Here is a 15,000-nt window from a genome sequence, read left to right on the forward strand (position 1 = left end):
ACCTTTCCCTTTTCTTTTTTGGCTTTCCATCATTAGACTCACACACTAGGCTCGTTGGAGATGAGCCAGGTCTGCTCAGAATTGCTCACCGCCAGCGATCGCTGCCCAGTGCATGCTGGGTATATTTGTGTCTGACTTGATCCCGTCTTGCTCTGACGTCGTGCACACATGGGCAACGATGACCTCACGAGATCAAGGCGGCCGCAGGTTTGAGACGCAGGCAGCGCAGTTGCTTTTCACCGGCTGCAAGACCCAGGCGGACCCAGGGCATGCTGGGAAACGCCGGCCTCTCAGCTGATCTAACAGCTGATTGGTTCAGAATCGACTCAACAGCCATTTGACTGATGTAAAGGCTTATTCTGTACAGAACACATATTGTGTGACTGGTAGTTACGTTTAGAAGTCAGAGAGACTAAATCTGTTCAGATTACTGATCATCTACAGTCTGTTGTTAATTAAAATCAGCAACAGATCACATGTAGAGCATGTTAACAGCTACTCTGTCATAATTAAAACAACTGGAGACTGTAGGAGCTGATATATGGGTCTGATAACATTTTATTAAATCGGAATCGGACCACAGTGTTTCTGTGACTTCCTGTTCAGCCTGAAGGCTGCTGGAATCAGCTGGAAACTGTCCAACTTGAGAGCTCTCGTCTACTTTACAGGAGAGGCCAGTTAACCTCCAACGAGCCTACTGTCTGTTAACGTTACCGATAGACTTCCAAACGTGACGAGGAAAAAAAGAGGTGTTTAAAAGATGGCTTTACGTCATAGGCCGACCAGGGCTATGCCATTTGGGGAGGGGCCGCTCTCTGATCCCCCTATCTTTCTGAAAATCCTAGACATGGTTGTGACCTGCACTCCGTTAGTGCTTTCTGATCAGCCTGTGTTTCTATTGAAATTAGAGGCTGCGGGCCGCCGTATGGGTTGAGCAGAGGCTGTACAGTTTGCACACCAGGCCGCCGGATGGTGTTGCTGAGAACTCGCAATGTATAACTATTATCATCGGCCCTCGCGGCCTCGAAACACTACCGGCCCACTGGGAAAAGTCCCGACTCTCTCCCGATTGCCACTCCACTACTGTAATTAATCAGAAAATGATGCTGTGTGGCAGAAAAAGCAATATTACAATTACGAGTATTTCTTTCTGTGACACTGTATGATTTACAATTACTCCTGAACACATCATCTGGGTGCTGGGTTTTGACAGAAGTTACAGTAACTAGAGGGTGAAAGGTTATATGACGCCACTGACGGGCGACTAAAGGAAATGTCCCGTGTCATTAAAATAAAATAAGAGATTTCTCTGAGTTTGACATTTGGGATAGTACACAACTCAACAAAATATATAACATAGGTATGGTCATTTTTAGACATTTTAATGCAGAAATGTTACATATTGGACCTTTAAGCAATTTATTTGACAATACATCAAGCAAAACAAACAGGATTTTAATATAGATTTACAAAAATCTCACCGTAATGAGAAAGTACAGTACATGGATATACATGTGGGGAACATTAGTTTGACAGATAGAGGATTACACAGAGTGACATTATGAATTGAACTCATCAAAGAAAAGGATACAAACGTTTTAAGCACCCATTAGGGTACAAGAGATTTTTAGAAAGAAGAAAGAAGCTTTAGCTGGAAATGTAAGACTCAGTACTAGTTGAAAATATGTTTAATATAATGCTCTAACTCATCTCCTCCATGATATTTAGATTAAATGTCATGTTTCTGTTCCTGTATGGCACATGTTTTAACTCTCCTGTTGTCTTTGGGTCAAATTTGACCCTTTTTCAAAAAATGTCTATATCAGAAATTTGGGTTTCTTTCAACCAAATTGCCAAAAAAGAACATGGATGGTTCCATTTAATGCTCTTCTCAAGTAAAATGAAGGATCAGTTCACTACTTTCATTGAATTTGGTGTGTTTTATTCAATTTGACAGCATTTTTCTGCTTTTTAAATACAAAAAATTAGGTTTAGTGTCCATGAATTCCAAAGATAAGTGTAAAACTGGTTGTATGAGTTGGTAGTAGTGGTAAAAAAGCGTCAAACGTGAAAGTGACAAAAAAGGGTGACAAAACTTTTTTTAAACATTGAAACAACAACAACTTGAAAATAGAAAATGCGACAATAAGCGGAAAAAAACGTCAACATAAAGTGGCGGAAGCTTAGGGGAAAAAAATGTTGAAAAAAGTGTCAAAATGTCTTTAGCCGGGAGGACAACACAAGGTTAATAATGCTCATCCCACAACATGGTACGAACAAATATGTAACAGAATATAATGTAGCTTAAGAACAAAATGACATGCCAATGTTTTCTTATGTAAGTGAACAAGGCGTGGTTTAGCTAAGCTCGACAGAGGTTTCAGATGTCAGGACAATAACGAACCTGACATCTGGACTCCAGTGTCTACTAACCTCCAAAATGTGGCGTATTCTAAGCAGCATTTACTTTCTGGCAAATAGCGCTCATGTCTGGCCCTTGGCCGTTGTGCTTCTCAAAATGGACAGGACGGCACTGGTTTACAATCACATCACAAGCCACAACAACATAATCCTCCTTAAGAACTACACAATCAACTTTGCAATTGTTGTCAAGCGTAACATAATAAAATGGCAGGGTATTGGGACTGATGCATAAGTTGTCTTTATGATTTGACAGTGGGTGGCCATGGCCTTGACAGATCTGCTCGACAGCTCCCTGAGACCCGGGCTCGAAGAAGGACTGCTTCGGTCGACGCCTGTCGCAGAGTCCACGGTCCGTTATGTACCTGTATAATGAGATGGCATTAATAAAGTCAGACCTCGTTTTATGACACTCTGAAACACGTAAATAAAGTAAATAAAATCATGTTCCTCTGCCTCTACCCACTGCTCCTTAATGCACAATGGCATTTGCATTTTCCAGCACGTCAAAGGAAAACAACCAATCAGAGCCGAGGAGTCTCTAAAGTCGTGTCAATGAGAGCTTGTGAACTGCAGTCCAACGGTCAAACTGGGCAATGCTGATCAACACATTTTAGTGGAGGCTCCCGTTTGGCTGTAGAGTGAAAAACGTTTGCTCAACTGTTTTCACTTCAATATGGCAGCCGGGTCAGGACAGTAGACTAAAGGTGTTTCTGAAAACATTCGAGGTGAGAAAGTTCACGAGATGTCATTGACGCTGCGGCTGTGATTGGTTGTTTCCCTCATGGAGGTTTTCACAGATCATCTGTCTCATGGACAACTGTCAGCACATGGGACAGTTTGAGCAAGTGGGACAAAAAAAGTGTTTTATTTTACTTTAATTTTTTAGAAAAGCTACCAACTGTAGCTTTAACTCTTTAACTCACCGTTGCCAGGCATCAATAGAGTTTCTGTCAAAGTTCTCTTGAATGATGTGTTTCTTAACAAATCTGTTGTAAGCTTCTTTGTCATTGTTACGTAGACAAGGCTTTTCGTTCCGATCAACAATGGAAAAAGTGAACGTGGAGGTGATCAGGAGAACAAGGTCCATCTCGTCTGGAGAGAAAGAGAAAGAGAAAGAATGAGAGTTTTGTTGTTATAAAACAATATAAATGCATCAGTAATTGGTGCTGTAGATACAGCATCTAAAATGAACTTCCACAAAGTGCAAAAGTAAAGTCAATCAGCATTGTCACACTAGCTTGAAATGTTTTAAGATGATAGCATTTTAATATTTAATTTCAGTTCTGGCTTATTGCCATATAACTTCATATTTAAACATTTCAGTAATCTCACACGTTTAAGGAAGGTTGCATTTCTAAAACAACAAAAAAAAACAACTCCAAATTGACATACAGTAAATGCAAGTCTCTCTACCTAACTTATTTTAATTCAACAATTTTTTCAAATTATTTTGTTTACCATTCATTTATTTACAGTGTATGTTCCTCCACATATTTTCATCTGTATGTTGTATTTATTACTTTTATATTGTGTCACTATTTTCTGCACTGCTTTTGTCTTTGGGAGGTTATCTTTCTGAAGACTATTGAAACATGAAGTCAGTGATCTTCAGCAGCTACACACATTTAAATGTAACCAGTTCTAACCAGTCCCAGGCTGTAATCAATCATTAAGATAAACAGACTGATGTTAAACTACAGAACAATCTTCTTGTGGTGGTTGTGTATGGTTCTGTTTCCTGTTTTATTTTGGTAGTCTGTTTTCTGTCTTGTCTTGTCTTGTTTTACTTCCTGTCGTTTAGTTTTCCCGCCCTTATGATTGTCTAATGCAGTGTTTCTCAAATGGGGGTACGTGTACCCCTAGGGGTACCTTGGAGTATTGCAGGGGGTACGTGAAATTTTTGCAAAAATGCTAATTTAAAAATATGTCATGCATAATTCCTAAAATAATTATACTATAATAATGAATGAATGAAGTGATGGATTCTAAACATTTGAAATGTAGCATTTAAATGTTTTTATTTAAAAAAGGTAGTTGTTTAGTGAATCTATCACTGCCTGCGCTGGATTGCTCCTCTTTATATAGACTTTTTTTTCTACTGAAAATGTTTTGCGCTGGTCAGGGGGTACTTGGCTTAAAAAAGCAATTCAAAGGGGGTACAATATTGAAAAATGTTTGAGAAACGCTGGTCTAATGTGTTCCACCTGTTCCCCAGCCCTGGTGTCACCTGTCCCGTGTTTCCCTTCTCTTGTGTCAGATCATTGTCTGTGCTGTCTTCTCATCCTTGGAGTTTTTTCGTCTAGTTCCTGTTTTTTGGATTACCTTTGTTTTTTTGGATACCCTGATCTTTGTTTGCTGTTCATTCAGGCATCAGTTTTTGCCTGCTGGATTCAGGACTCCTTTTGTTGGTTGTACTTTGCGTTTATGAAATAAATCCTCAAGATCAAGCTTTCTCTCGTCTGCTCTCTGCTTTTGGGTCCTCCAATTCCCTGAGTTGTGACACTTCTCTCATTTCCACAGTCAAAATGTCTCTTTTCTTTGTAACTTTGTCTTTACTAAGTTAGGTAATGTGACTCAAACCATCATGCAGATATCTCACCTTTAATTTGGTGTTTAGCAATGCTTTCAAACGATGTTCCTGTTCCTGTTAATCCTGCTGATATTACTCCTGCTGATATTAATCCTGCTGATATTAATCCTGCTGATAGTAATCCTGCAGATGTCAGCTCCCGACTTTTGACTTGATTTGCGTCACGTTTTGGTCTTTTCTTCAAGTCTTTCTCTGTAACCTGTGTAAGCTCTTTATGGAAGCCGTCTGGAATATGATGATCAAAAGGGAAAGCTGCGATGGCCAGCAGGTGTTCACCTTCAAATAGTACAACAAGACAACATTAACATTATATTCAAATTAACCACTAAGAACATAAATATAAAGATGTAACTAATAACTTTACCTATGTGTTGGAACTGGTCGTAGTTGAATGTTACACAGATAAACGTCTGAGCTTTCGCTGCTCCGCTGGATGGGTAGAAATTATTTTGATCTCTTTCAAAAGGGAACTGTGGTGTGCTGTGTAAGAGCCAGACTCCTGTCTTGTCTTTTTCCATCATCATAAGTCCTGAAACATCACCAGATAGACAGAGAACTATTGTTGTTTAAAGTCCTAATATGTGATTTCTTGACTGTGTTTTAATATTTCAAAGTAACAGATAAACTACTGAGCTCTGTTATCTGATGGAGGGATCCTCCTGGGTCAAACAATACAGGACTTTCACCCAGGAGACCAGGGTTTATGTCCCACGAGTCACTGAAATGTACATTTTTTAACCCAACTCATGATCTTTCCCTAACTGTAACTAAGTAGTTTAACCTGCATGCTGAAAGTGTCCCAAAGTGTTACCCAGATATCAGATATCTCCGTTGATGGGATTACATTGGAATGAGTTGAAAGCCTCCTGTGTCTGATTTAGACGCTGAAGGAAACTTAGTGCGTCAGTAACTAACGCCAAAGACCCACGACCAAGAGCAGGGAGGGAAACTAAGTTTTTCTGACAGATCTCATTCAAATGATTCAAAGACAGAAGCTGAAGGAAGTGAACAAACAGGAGTCACAGATCATTGATAAGATAACAGAGATGTCACTACACATTGAGCAGACTCTGTCCTCTGTGATGAAAACCTGATGGAGGTTCAGAGAGATGTTTCCTGTGAGAGGGATGCTTCCTCTACTCACCTTTACTGTGACCAAACGTAGAGCCAAGACCCGTTCCTATTGGAGGAGGTTGGTCGCTGTAGGAGATGAATCCAAAGTTGTCTGGCTATAAATGATGCAGGATGAAGAGAAGAAACATTATAATGTTTTAATTATTGGGATGTACGGGACCAATCCAGAGAGGGCTGGACTGGGGTAAAAAAAAATCAGCCCTGGACGTTTGAGACCCAGACCAGCCCACCAACCATCGTCCCACTCCCCTTCAACACATGTACCAGCATTGGTAGAATGGTAGATTTGCTTGCCTCACCAGCCAAAAATTTTTTTTTTCACATTCACTAGCCATTTGGATGGTGGACACAAAGTTAACGTTGAACCCTGCATACCAGCCCCTAATATTCTCACTTAGCTGAGTGGTGAGTAAGAGACTATGATAATATCTCACTGAGTCTAAAAGGCTGCCTGGCTCCTGATGGTTAGATGGTTAAAGGTTGAGGGTGGGGCATGTTGTCATCTTGGCCTGGCAAACTCGATTCCTTTTAAGGATTCGGGTTAGTCACTCACCAAACTGATCCGGGTTGTGCGAGTCACTTGAGTCAGTATTGCTAAATCGCCAAGGAAACTCAGTCCTAGCCCATTGTCTCTAACCACTAACGTAACCTAACGTAGTAGGAAGTTCTGTGGATTCACTCGGTGCAGACTCACTATTTCAAATCTGGTATTTTTGAGTCTGCCATGTTACCGGCTTTACTCAAGGAGAAACTATACTCGCTCGTCTGCTACAGATCCACTCATGACAACGAAGCTGGCTGATTCCACTGACTCAAGGCTCATGGTCTACGAGCTTGCAATGTTTCGGACTGTCTGCTCGACCTAATTGCATTTTAATATACTACATTTATACACCAAACCTACAGTAGGCCTAGGCTACGTGCAGAACATTGTATGTTATTTCATAAGTGAAAGAATGGCTTTTGTTTTGGATTTGCTTTTCACCCTAACATGAGGAGAGACTTCACTCATGACAACGTAGATTCGCCCAACTGACTGACTGACTCGAGGACTCAAGTTCTCATGACTAAGGGCTCTAATTTACTAGACGCAGCCCAGCTAGCGCTTGGAAATGTGACGTGATGGGATTGCTGTAACTATTTATTCCCGCGCTGGTGGTCGCGACACTAGTTGCAGTCTTCTCCTGATCAGAGGTGGCGCTAATGAGGAAAGACTACAGACGTTGCTCTTTCTACGGACTAGAAGAAGAAGAAAAAGGTAAACAACGGCAGAACTGGCTGCAGCACTGACGTCAACACTTGATCGGATCAAGCCTTTCATTCACCATAAAAGAACTCATCTTAACCCAGTAAGTTTACAAGAGAGACTTGAAGTCACTCTGAGAGTCCTGGCATCACGTTGCCCAGGAGCTCGTTCATGCTTCCTGTTTCCGCTTTGTTGCACGCCGCTGAAAAAATCATGCGCTATAAATCCGGGCACGCCGGCACTATATTACGTCATTTTGATGTCACGATGTTGCGCGCCACCTTAGATGCGTCTAGTATACCGTACGTTTAATGAGTCCCATGGTCTGCGAGCTTGCAATGTTTCCGGCTCTGAGTCTGCAGGTCGGGAAGTTCCTATAACCTGTTATCTCAGACTGTCTCTCTGCTCACTCAGTCGCTTGAGTTGACTTGTGGAGTTGTTGTTGCCTATGAAACTGTACCTTATAAAGCTTTTGGCAGCTAAGATGGCTAGGACTAGTAGTAGCTAATGTTGCAAGAGGTTTGTGTGTGGCTCTGTTATCATTTTAGATTGAATTGTAGTAGGACTCAACTGATCCGGGTTAATGATACTAGAGACTCGCGACTCATGGGTTAATTTAAAGACACACAGACAAAGACAAACAGGTTTAGTGTCATCAAGATGTCTTGCATAGTAAACAAGTAAAAAGTCTGTAAGTTAAACTAAAGCTGCATTTTGTACACAGTAAGCAGCTTATGTTAGTGCAATGTGGATAAATCAGAAAGTTATAGTACTATGTTTGCAAGTGCCTTAGCTTACTAACAGCTAACTTGTCCTCTCTGGTAGACAGAGGGTGCTACAATCATCGTTTGACAGGCTTAAATTGCGTGATTTTTAGATAGCCACCGGCACTTTGTGGTGTTATTTTTGCCGCCAGTGGGGGCGGGACTTAAATGCGCTCTCTCTCAATGGTAGGATGGAAGTGGGCCATAGTGAGATGTGATTGGCCAGTGTTCAATCATGTGATCTCTCTCCTCTCTGTGGGCCAGTCAGTCAACGACCAAGGATATGAATGGCCAGTGCTCGTATGAAAGACAAACAAGTGGTCGATCTCTCTTCTCTTTATGGTGAATGATCAAAAAAGAAGTTTTCGACCGGAGTGCAGCCACACAAATAGACCGGTCCACCGGGAAATCTCCCATTATTCCCGATGGCCAATCCATGCCTGCAAGGTACCAAATGTACAGCTGCAGATTCATTATTCAATTACATATTTACTCACCTGGTGTGTGTTGAACAGTTTCAACAGAGCACATTGAGATATTTGAGGAATACTAGTTGATGCTTTATAATTATACAGACCATAATATCTATCCATCAGTTTGTGTCATGGTTTCAAGTTTTATCACAATAAAAACAGAACTGCAGTTTAAACATGATTCTCACCATTGATGTGGTAAATATGGGCCGCAGGGTGTTTGCCAGGACACCATTAGGATGGTTGATGGGCTTATTGTGATCTGTAGAGGTCTCGTTCTTCCCAGCTGAATCAATGTAAAGATATTCCAAACCCGTAGTTCCGATGTTATTCAGTTTGGGTACCTTGTAGATGATGTACCTGATGATGAGGAGAGAAGAGAAACATTAATGTGCAGAGAGGACAGAGACTCATGAGTAGTAAACAATAAATCTAGTCTCTCTCTAGGGGTCACTCCTCAAGGAAATGTTTTTCAATTAATTAAAAAATATGCAATTTCCCATCATTTTGGACCGTTATTATCACCATATGTGTGTCTAAAATGTTGGAAAATCTAGAGCAGATGATACATAAATAACACTCAAAAAGCTTGAAGACAAAACTTTCTACAGAAGTCCGACTACAACCATTAGACCTGAGAGAAGTCATTTAGTTAGTTTTGATGCTCACATTGATTTAACATTAATTTGGCTTTCACTGCAAATACTCATTGTTTTCATGGTGGATTAATCTGTGGATTACTGTCAGGATGAATGGATGAGTTGTTCTGTCTCTAAAATGTGGATCAGTGTTTCCCAAAAAGACCAAGATAACGTCCTCAAATGTCTTGTTTTGTCCACAACTCAGAAATTTTCAGTTTCCTGTCTCAGAGGAGAGAAGAAACTACAACATGTTCACATTTAACAAGCTGACATCACACAAGTTTATCTGTTTTATCATCAAAAATGACTCAAACTGGTTAACGGATTATCAGAATAGTTGGAGATTAATTTAATAGTTGACAACTAATCCATTCATCTCTGCAGCTGTTGGCCAAACTGGACCTGTCAGCTTTTGTAATGTGAAGATTGTCTTTCTCTTACATGATGTTTAATTCAATTTATTTGGGGTTTGAACTGTTTGTTAGGTTTGAGTCTAGTATATTGGCCCTGAAATGCAGAGACAGAGCCTGGCGTGAGTTCAGTCTCCGGGCTGACTGCAGATAAGAGAGGTTTTTGTGTGATTTTGGATGAGAGGAGCCCTCCAGCCAGTGCCTCCACTCCTGAAGTACCACAGCTGGACGTTCCCTGTTGCCGACATGATAATCCCTCTCCGCAGGTGTCAGCCAGCGAGAGAAAAAGGCACAAGGGTGCAGTCTGCCATCAGCAGGGGAGCGTTGAGAATTGTGCTGCAGCTATCGATTATTTAAGAAATCGAGTATTCTACCGATTATTTCATCAATTAATTGAGTAATCGGATAAGAAATACTTTTGCTTTACAGTGAACAGCAATAGCAAATATACAAAAGAGAGGTTCCCTTTTTTTGAAAAAGCAACCTTTTTTATTGCCTACATTGCATACAATAACAGGGATATATGCTAATATTTTTAAGCACGGGCAGCATGGGCCACCAAGCCCCTTATTCTGTTGGCAAAAATACATTTTTGGTGGCCCATATGTAAATCTTTTTCGCCCCCTCCCCCTTCTTGCCTCTGTCTCTTTGCACTGGATATGCAAAAGAGCTGTTCACTAAACCCAGGTAAATATGACTGTACAAAGCTTACAGCAGGGCTATTCAACTACACCGTTCAGGGGGACACATTTTAAGAAGACTAATACTGAGTGAGGAGAAAGAATAAAGAGTGCAGATATCACCAGCATGGTCCGGTGACGTCATTCTCGTGCATATTAAGTAGCCATGCTCCAGGGGGGAGGGGCTGGTTTGTCTCCGGCAGCAGCTAAGTTTACAAAAATGTGTAAAAATTTCAAGATTAGTAGCAAACTAATAAACAGTTAGATTACAAACTGGAAGCTTTCGTTTTAGCTTGTTGGTAAAACATTGCTATATGCAGAGTAGCATGCTGTAGGCTAGTAGGCTAGACAAGAGCAGCAGATGTTAGTTAGCCTACCTTGTCTCGGGTTTGTTCCGTGGAAAATAAAATAAACATGTAATGTAATGTAAGTCCATGTCAGTCTTGTGTTCAGCGTCAGCCCGTTGTGCGCTAGTAATAATCATCCGTGCAGAAACACAGTGAGCCGTACGTTAGTTACATTAATTAAACGAAGAATTTTGCATTGAGGATTTTTAGTAATCAAATTATTCGAGTTACTCGAAGAATCGTTTCAGCCCTAGTTGAGAAAGAACCGCACCGCGTTCTGAAGGTCCAGAAAAGTGAAAAATATCGTCAATATTTGTAGTTTTTGAGTGTTGTCTCACCAGTCCACTGGTTCATCCTTTTCATTTCTGCAGGTCACTTGTCCGTCAGCGCTCCAGCAGAGCAGACTGACCGTCAGGAAAATCCTCCACATAACTCCCTAAAACACACAATTACAGCAACAGTTACACCACACATTCACTGGGCTGGAAGTTCACATCTTCCTGTTTCAGGGATGGACATTAACTTAACTTTTTCTACCAGTTACTTTTGTTTTTGTTTTTAACCAGCAAGTGTGTGACTGCATTTGAAAAATAATACAGATCTACAATACTCAAGCACACTTATCGCATAAGTTAAAGTCTTAATAAAAAATACTAACATTCTCTCTTTCTCTCTCATGCACACACAGCAAAACATTCCTCCACCCAACACTGATCCCCAATCCTAGCTCCATTCTGATCTTTCACTGGTTCATCTTTCACCACGTCATACTTTATCAGATCATACTTCAACAGGAGCTACACCAAAGAGAAGGAACCATTGTTAGGGCAGTGGCATTACAACTTAAAGTCCCCTCTCCAGACACATTTTAAAGTATGCAAACTACTCTTTTATAATCTTTTTTTAACATGGTTTATAAAAAGTAAAATTAAAGAAAATGAAATGGGCTGCAAGCATCAATCCTTTGACCCTCATTGCAACATGGCATCATGACTGCGTAAACATACACGGCACTTTCCTGAAGCCAAATGGCGTTTGAAGTATCCACGTGTATGTCTACGCTGTATACAGCGGACATAAACATAGTGGCGTGTTATCGCGAGAACGTCACATGCGTCACAACATATGTTCCCGTTGATCTCAACTGTTAGTCAAAATAATACATAATTTTAGCTTTTCTTAACTCAGAAATTAGGTATAATTTTATATAAATGAGGTTTTTTTGACCATATATTAAAAAACAAGTGTAAAACTAGTGGTAATAGGTTGGCAAGAAGTTGGCTAAGAAGATGTAACACAGAATTGGGTGATAATTTATACTTGACCCGGGAGGAAACACAAGGGTTAAGTCCTTTTAAATGCTCGACCAACAACACGACAACACTGGACCAGTGGTGTAGTCTAATGTATTGTAGTGGGTATACTATACTAGGGCTGGACAAGTTTGGCTAAAATCATAATCACGATTAATCAAACAAGTTACCTTGATTATGATTATTGAATGATTATTTTAAATTTTTTTTCTTTTCTTATACTGTAAATATGTTCACGGTTATTTTTTCTAATGAAAGAGTGCATATAGATATCCCTATGGCCACTTGGCCAGTGGGAATGCAAACGGAAAAAAAGATTTTGGGGGAGAGTAGTTCTTAGAACTGCTTAGAAGTGTACTTTTCCTCTAAAAAGTACAAGTACTATCCGATCGGAAAGCACCTATGGTCGCAGACTGGACGGGGCGGAGTCACGTGACTACACACGCGGCGGCTGTAATATGTTTTAAGGGGAAAGTACATTAACACACAGTGGGCGGCCGCGGAAATATTAATAGGATTAAAAGACCGAAATAACCAACTTGGTAAAATTACGTCGGTTATAGGCTCTGAATTTCGGTTACGATTATTTTTCGATTAATCATCCAGCCCTATACTGTACTGTATATTGGCCAGAATCAGCATTTGGGGGAGGGGGGGCCATATCATAGTGGGGGTCTGGGTGTCCAGAGTTTTGGGCGTCAAAGATTTCATTTCCTGTATTTGGATACACTTTTATGCACCAATTTATGTGGAAATTCCTTTATTTAGCCTATGTGAAGAAGAAAAATACAGATGACAATTCAAAATATATCACAATTATAATGGAAAGTATGTTGTTACGTGTCATTGGGCATTTTTTAAGCGATTATATGGAAATCCTGGAGCTTTCTTGGGTATACTAAGTATATACTATACTTCTCTCTCTTCTCTCTCTGCCTCCCCAACATCACAGACCAACAACACAGGTAAGAACTCTTTACAACTGGAAATACTTTACAATGATAAGATCTGGAGACACATCAGATATATATGCATGAAGAAAATGTATTTGCCATAACCTGCGTATCACATAGACTACACCACTGACCTGGACTGAGTTGAGGGTCCAGCACAATTAAACATTTCACATTATGGCCATTTATCGAACAGTTTAAACACTTTACACACTTTAAACACTGCTTTTTCTTTTCTAGGAAAGCCTTTGAAAGGCCTGTTGATAATAAACATGAAGACAGACTGATGCAGAACCATCCAACCTGTGATACATACCTGTGTTAAAGGTAAAGGTAAAGTCCTGGTCAACCCAGATAGAGGTACACTGAAATGTATCTGAAGTTCCTGAAGTTTGGTGACACAGCGACACTGTCTGGAAGAAAAAAAATAATAAATCATATGAATTTAAGGCAATATGTTCAGTTATTAGTTATGGCAAATACATTTTCTTCATGCATATATATCTGATGTGTCTCCAGATCTTATCATTGTAAAGTATTTCCAGTTGTAAAGAGTTCTTACCTGTGTTGTTGGTCTGTGATGTTGGGGAGGCAGAGAGAGAAGAGAGAGAACAGTTTATATATATAGATATCTGCAGAAAGGGGACGGACGCTCTGTGGTCACATGGTTTCACAGAAATACTTTGACTTCAAATCATCAGCAAATATGAAGGGAGGGAGGATGCTCGGTGGTCCCATGATTTCACAGAAACTGTCTCAGAGACGGAGTAACTTTTTTTGAAGATTTTAATGTCACGTGATTTCACAGTTTGACTTCCAATCATCAGTTTATCCAGAGGGGAAGCGAGGGAGGAGTTCTCTTTAGAAGAGTTTAACTGACCACCTGAGAAGAAGTTCAACTGACCAAGAGGTTTTTAGACTGAAGAAACTTGTGCTTAAAGCAAAAAGACAACTAAATATTAATGGTGGAAAATGTTCCAATGTGTATTTTAATTCATTTATTGGTTTTTATTTTAGTTTTTAACATCTCAATATGGATGTTTTTAAAGTAGGGAGTTTAAATGTAAATGGACCCAGAGATGTAAAAAAGAGCCAGTATTTATGAAACTATAAGTAATAAACACATTGATGTTTTATTTTGACAAGAGACGCCCACTGACAGCAGCAGTGAGGCTGGAGGAGGGAGTGGGGGGGGAAGCCATCCTGGTCAGGGTAACGCTTATCAGTTTAATGTTCTAAGCACAAACAGACATTTGGAAAAAAAGAAAAATGGGTTCCAATATCCAATTTTTCATTTTTTTTCCACCTTGACAAATAAAAAAATTGGATCTTTAAACTGTTTTTCCAATTTTCTTCAGTTTTTATTCAGAGGATCAGAAATTTAGAAAATTACAAAATTGCATCTGGGCTCCAATTATTAAATACTGTAATGGTATTCTCTCCCTCGTTCCGCCTAGCTACTTTTGTAATTTTCTCAATTTCTGATCCTCTGAATAAAAAACAGAAAATTGGAAAAACAGTTTAAAGATCCAATTTTTTTATTTGTCAAGGTGGAAAAAAATGAAAAATTTGATATTTGAACCCATTTTTCTGTTTTTCCAAATGTCTGTTTGTGCTTAGAAAATTGAACTGATAAGCGTTACACTGACCCATCCTGAGCCATGGCTCTTCTCTGAGTGGAGGAGTGGGCTTCCTCTTCTCCACAGCTTTCTCTCCGGTCTCACTGGAGGTCCAGCATTTTATCGAGGGGAGGCTGCTTTTAGTCAAAGCTCGGTTTGATCATTTTACGGCTGTTTTTATTAACCTGTATGCCCCAACAACCGCTGCAGAGAGAAAGATCTTTTTAGAAAAGGTAGGTGGGGGTTTAAAAGGATTTTTTATTCTTGGGTGGATTTTAACTGTACTGAAAATGCATTTTTAGATCGCACCCATGCAGAGCGGCATCCAGCTTCCCAGCATGCTCTGGGGCGGCTGGTCTCCGCCCACAGCTGGGTGGATATATGGAGGATGCATGCAGACTGCAGA

The 15,000-nt window shown here is 40.1% G+C and overlaps 1 protein-coding gene across 2 annotated transcripts in view; it reads right to left on the reverse strand.

Annotated features, from left to right (window-relative positions):
• Positions 1-1,968: 1,968 nt before the first annotated feature.
• LOC116064118 overlaps positions 1,969-15,000 on the reverse strand; it is a 34,249-nt gene continuing 21,217 nt past the window's right edge. Inside the window, exons 2-10 of one of the 2 annotated variants that reach the window (XM_031319188.2) lie at positions 13,538-13,550; positions 13,292-13,388; positions 11,048-11,145; positions 8,820-8,991; positions 6,159-6,243; positions 5,379-5,543; positions 5,024-5,290; positions 3,348-3,516; positions 1,969-2,786 (exon numbers count right to left, since the gene is read on the reverse strand). In XM_031319188.2, coding sequence (XP_031175048.1) covers positions 2,453-2,786; positions 3,348-3,516; positions 5,024-5,290; positions 5,379-5,543; positions 6,159-6,243; positions 8,820-8,991; positions 11,048-11,139 — 1,284 coding nt within the window. In that variant the 5' untranslated portion in view covers positions 11,140-11,145; positions 13,292-13,388; positions 13,538-13,550 and the 3' untranslated portion in view covers positions 1,969-2,452. The remainder of the gene's footprint in view (positions 2,787-3,347; positions 3,517-5,023; positions 5,291-5,378; positions 5,544-6,158; positions 6,244-8,819; positions 8,992-11,047; positions 11,146-13,291; positions 13,389-13,537; positions 13,551-15,000) is intronic. The other variant, XM_035991205.1, reaches the window with a different exon arrangement.

Source organism: Sander lucioperca, chromosome 14, assembly GCF_008315115.2.
Source record: "Sander lucioperca isolate FBNREF2018 chromosome 14, SLUC_FBN_1.2, whole genome shotgun sequence".
Classification (NCBI taxonomy): Eukaryota; Metazoa; Chordata; class Actinopteri; order Perciformes; family Percidae; genus Sander; species Sander lucioperca.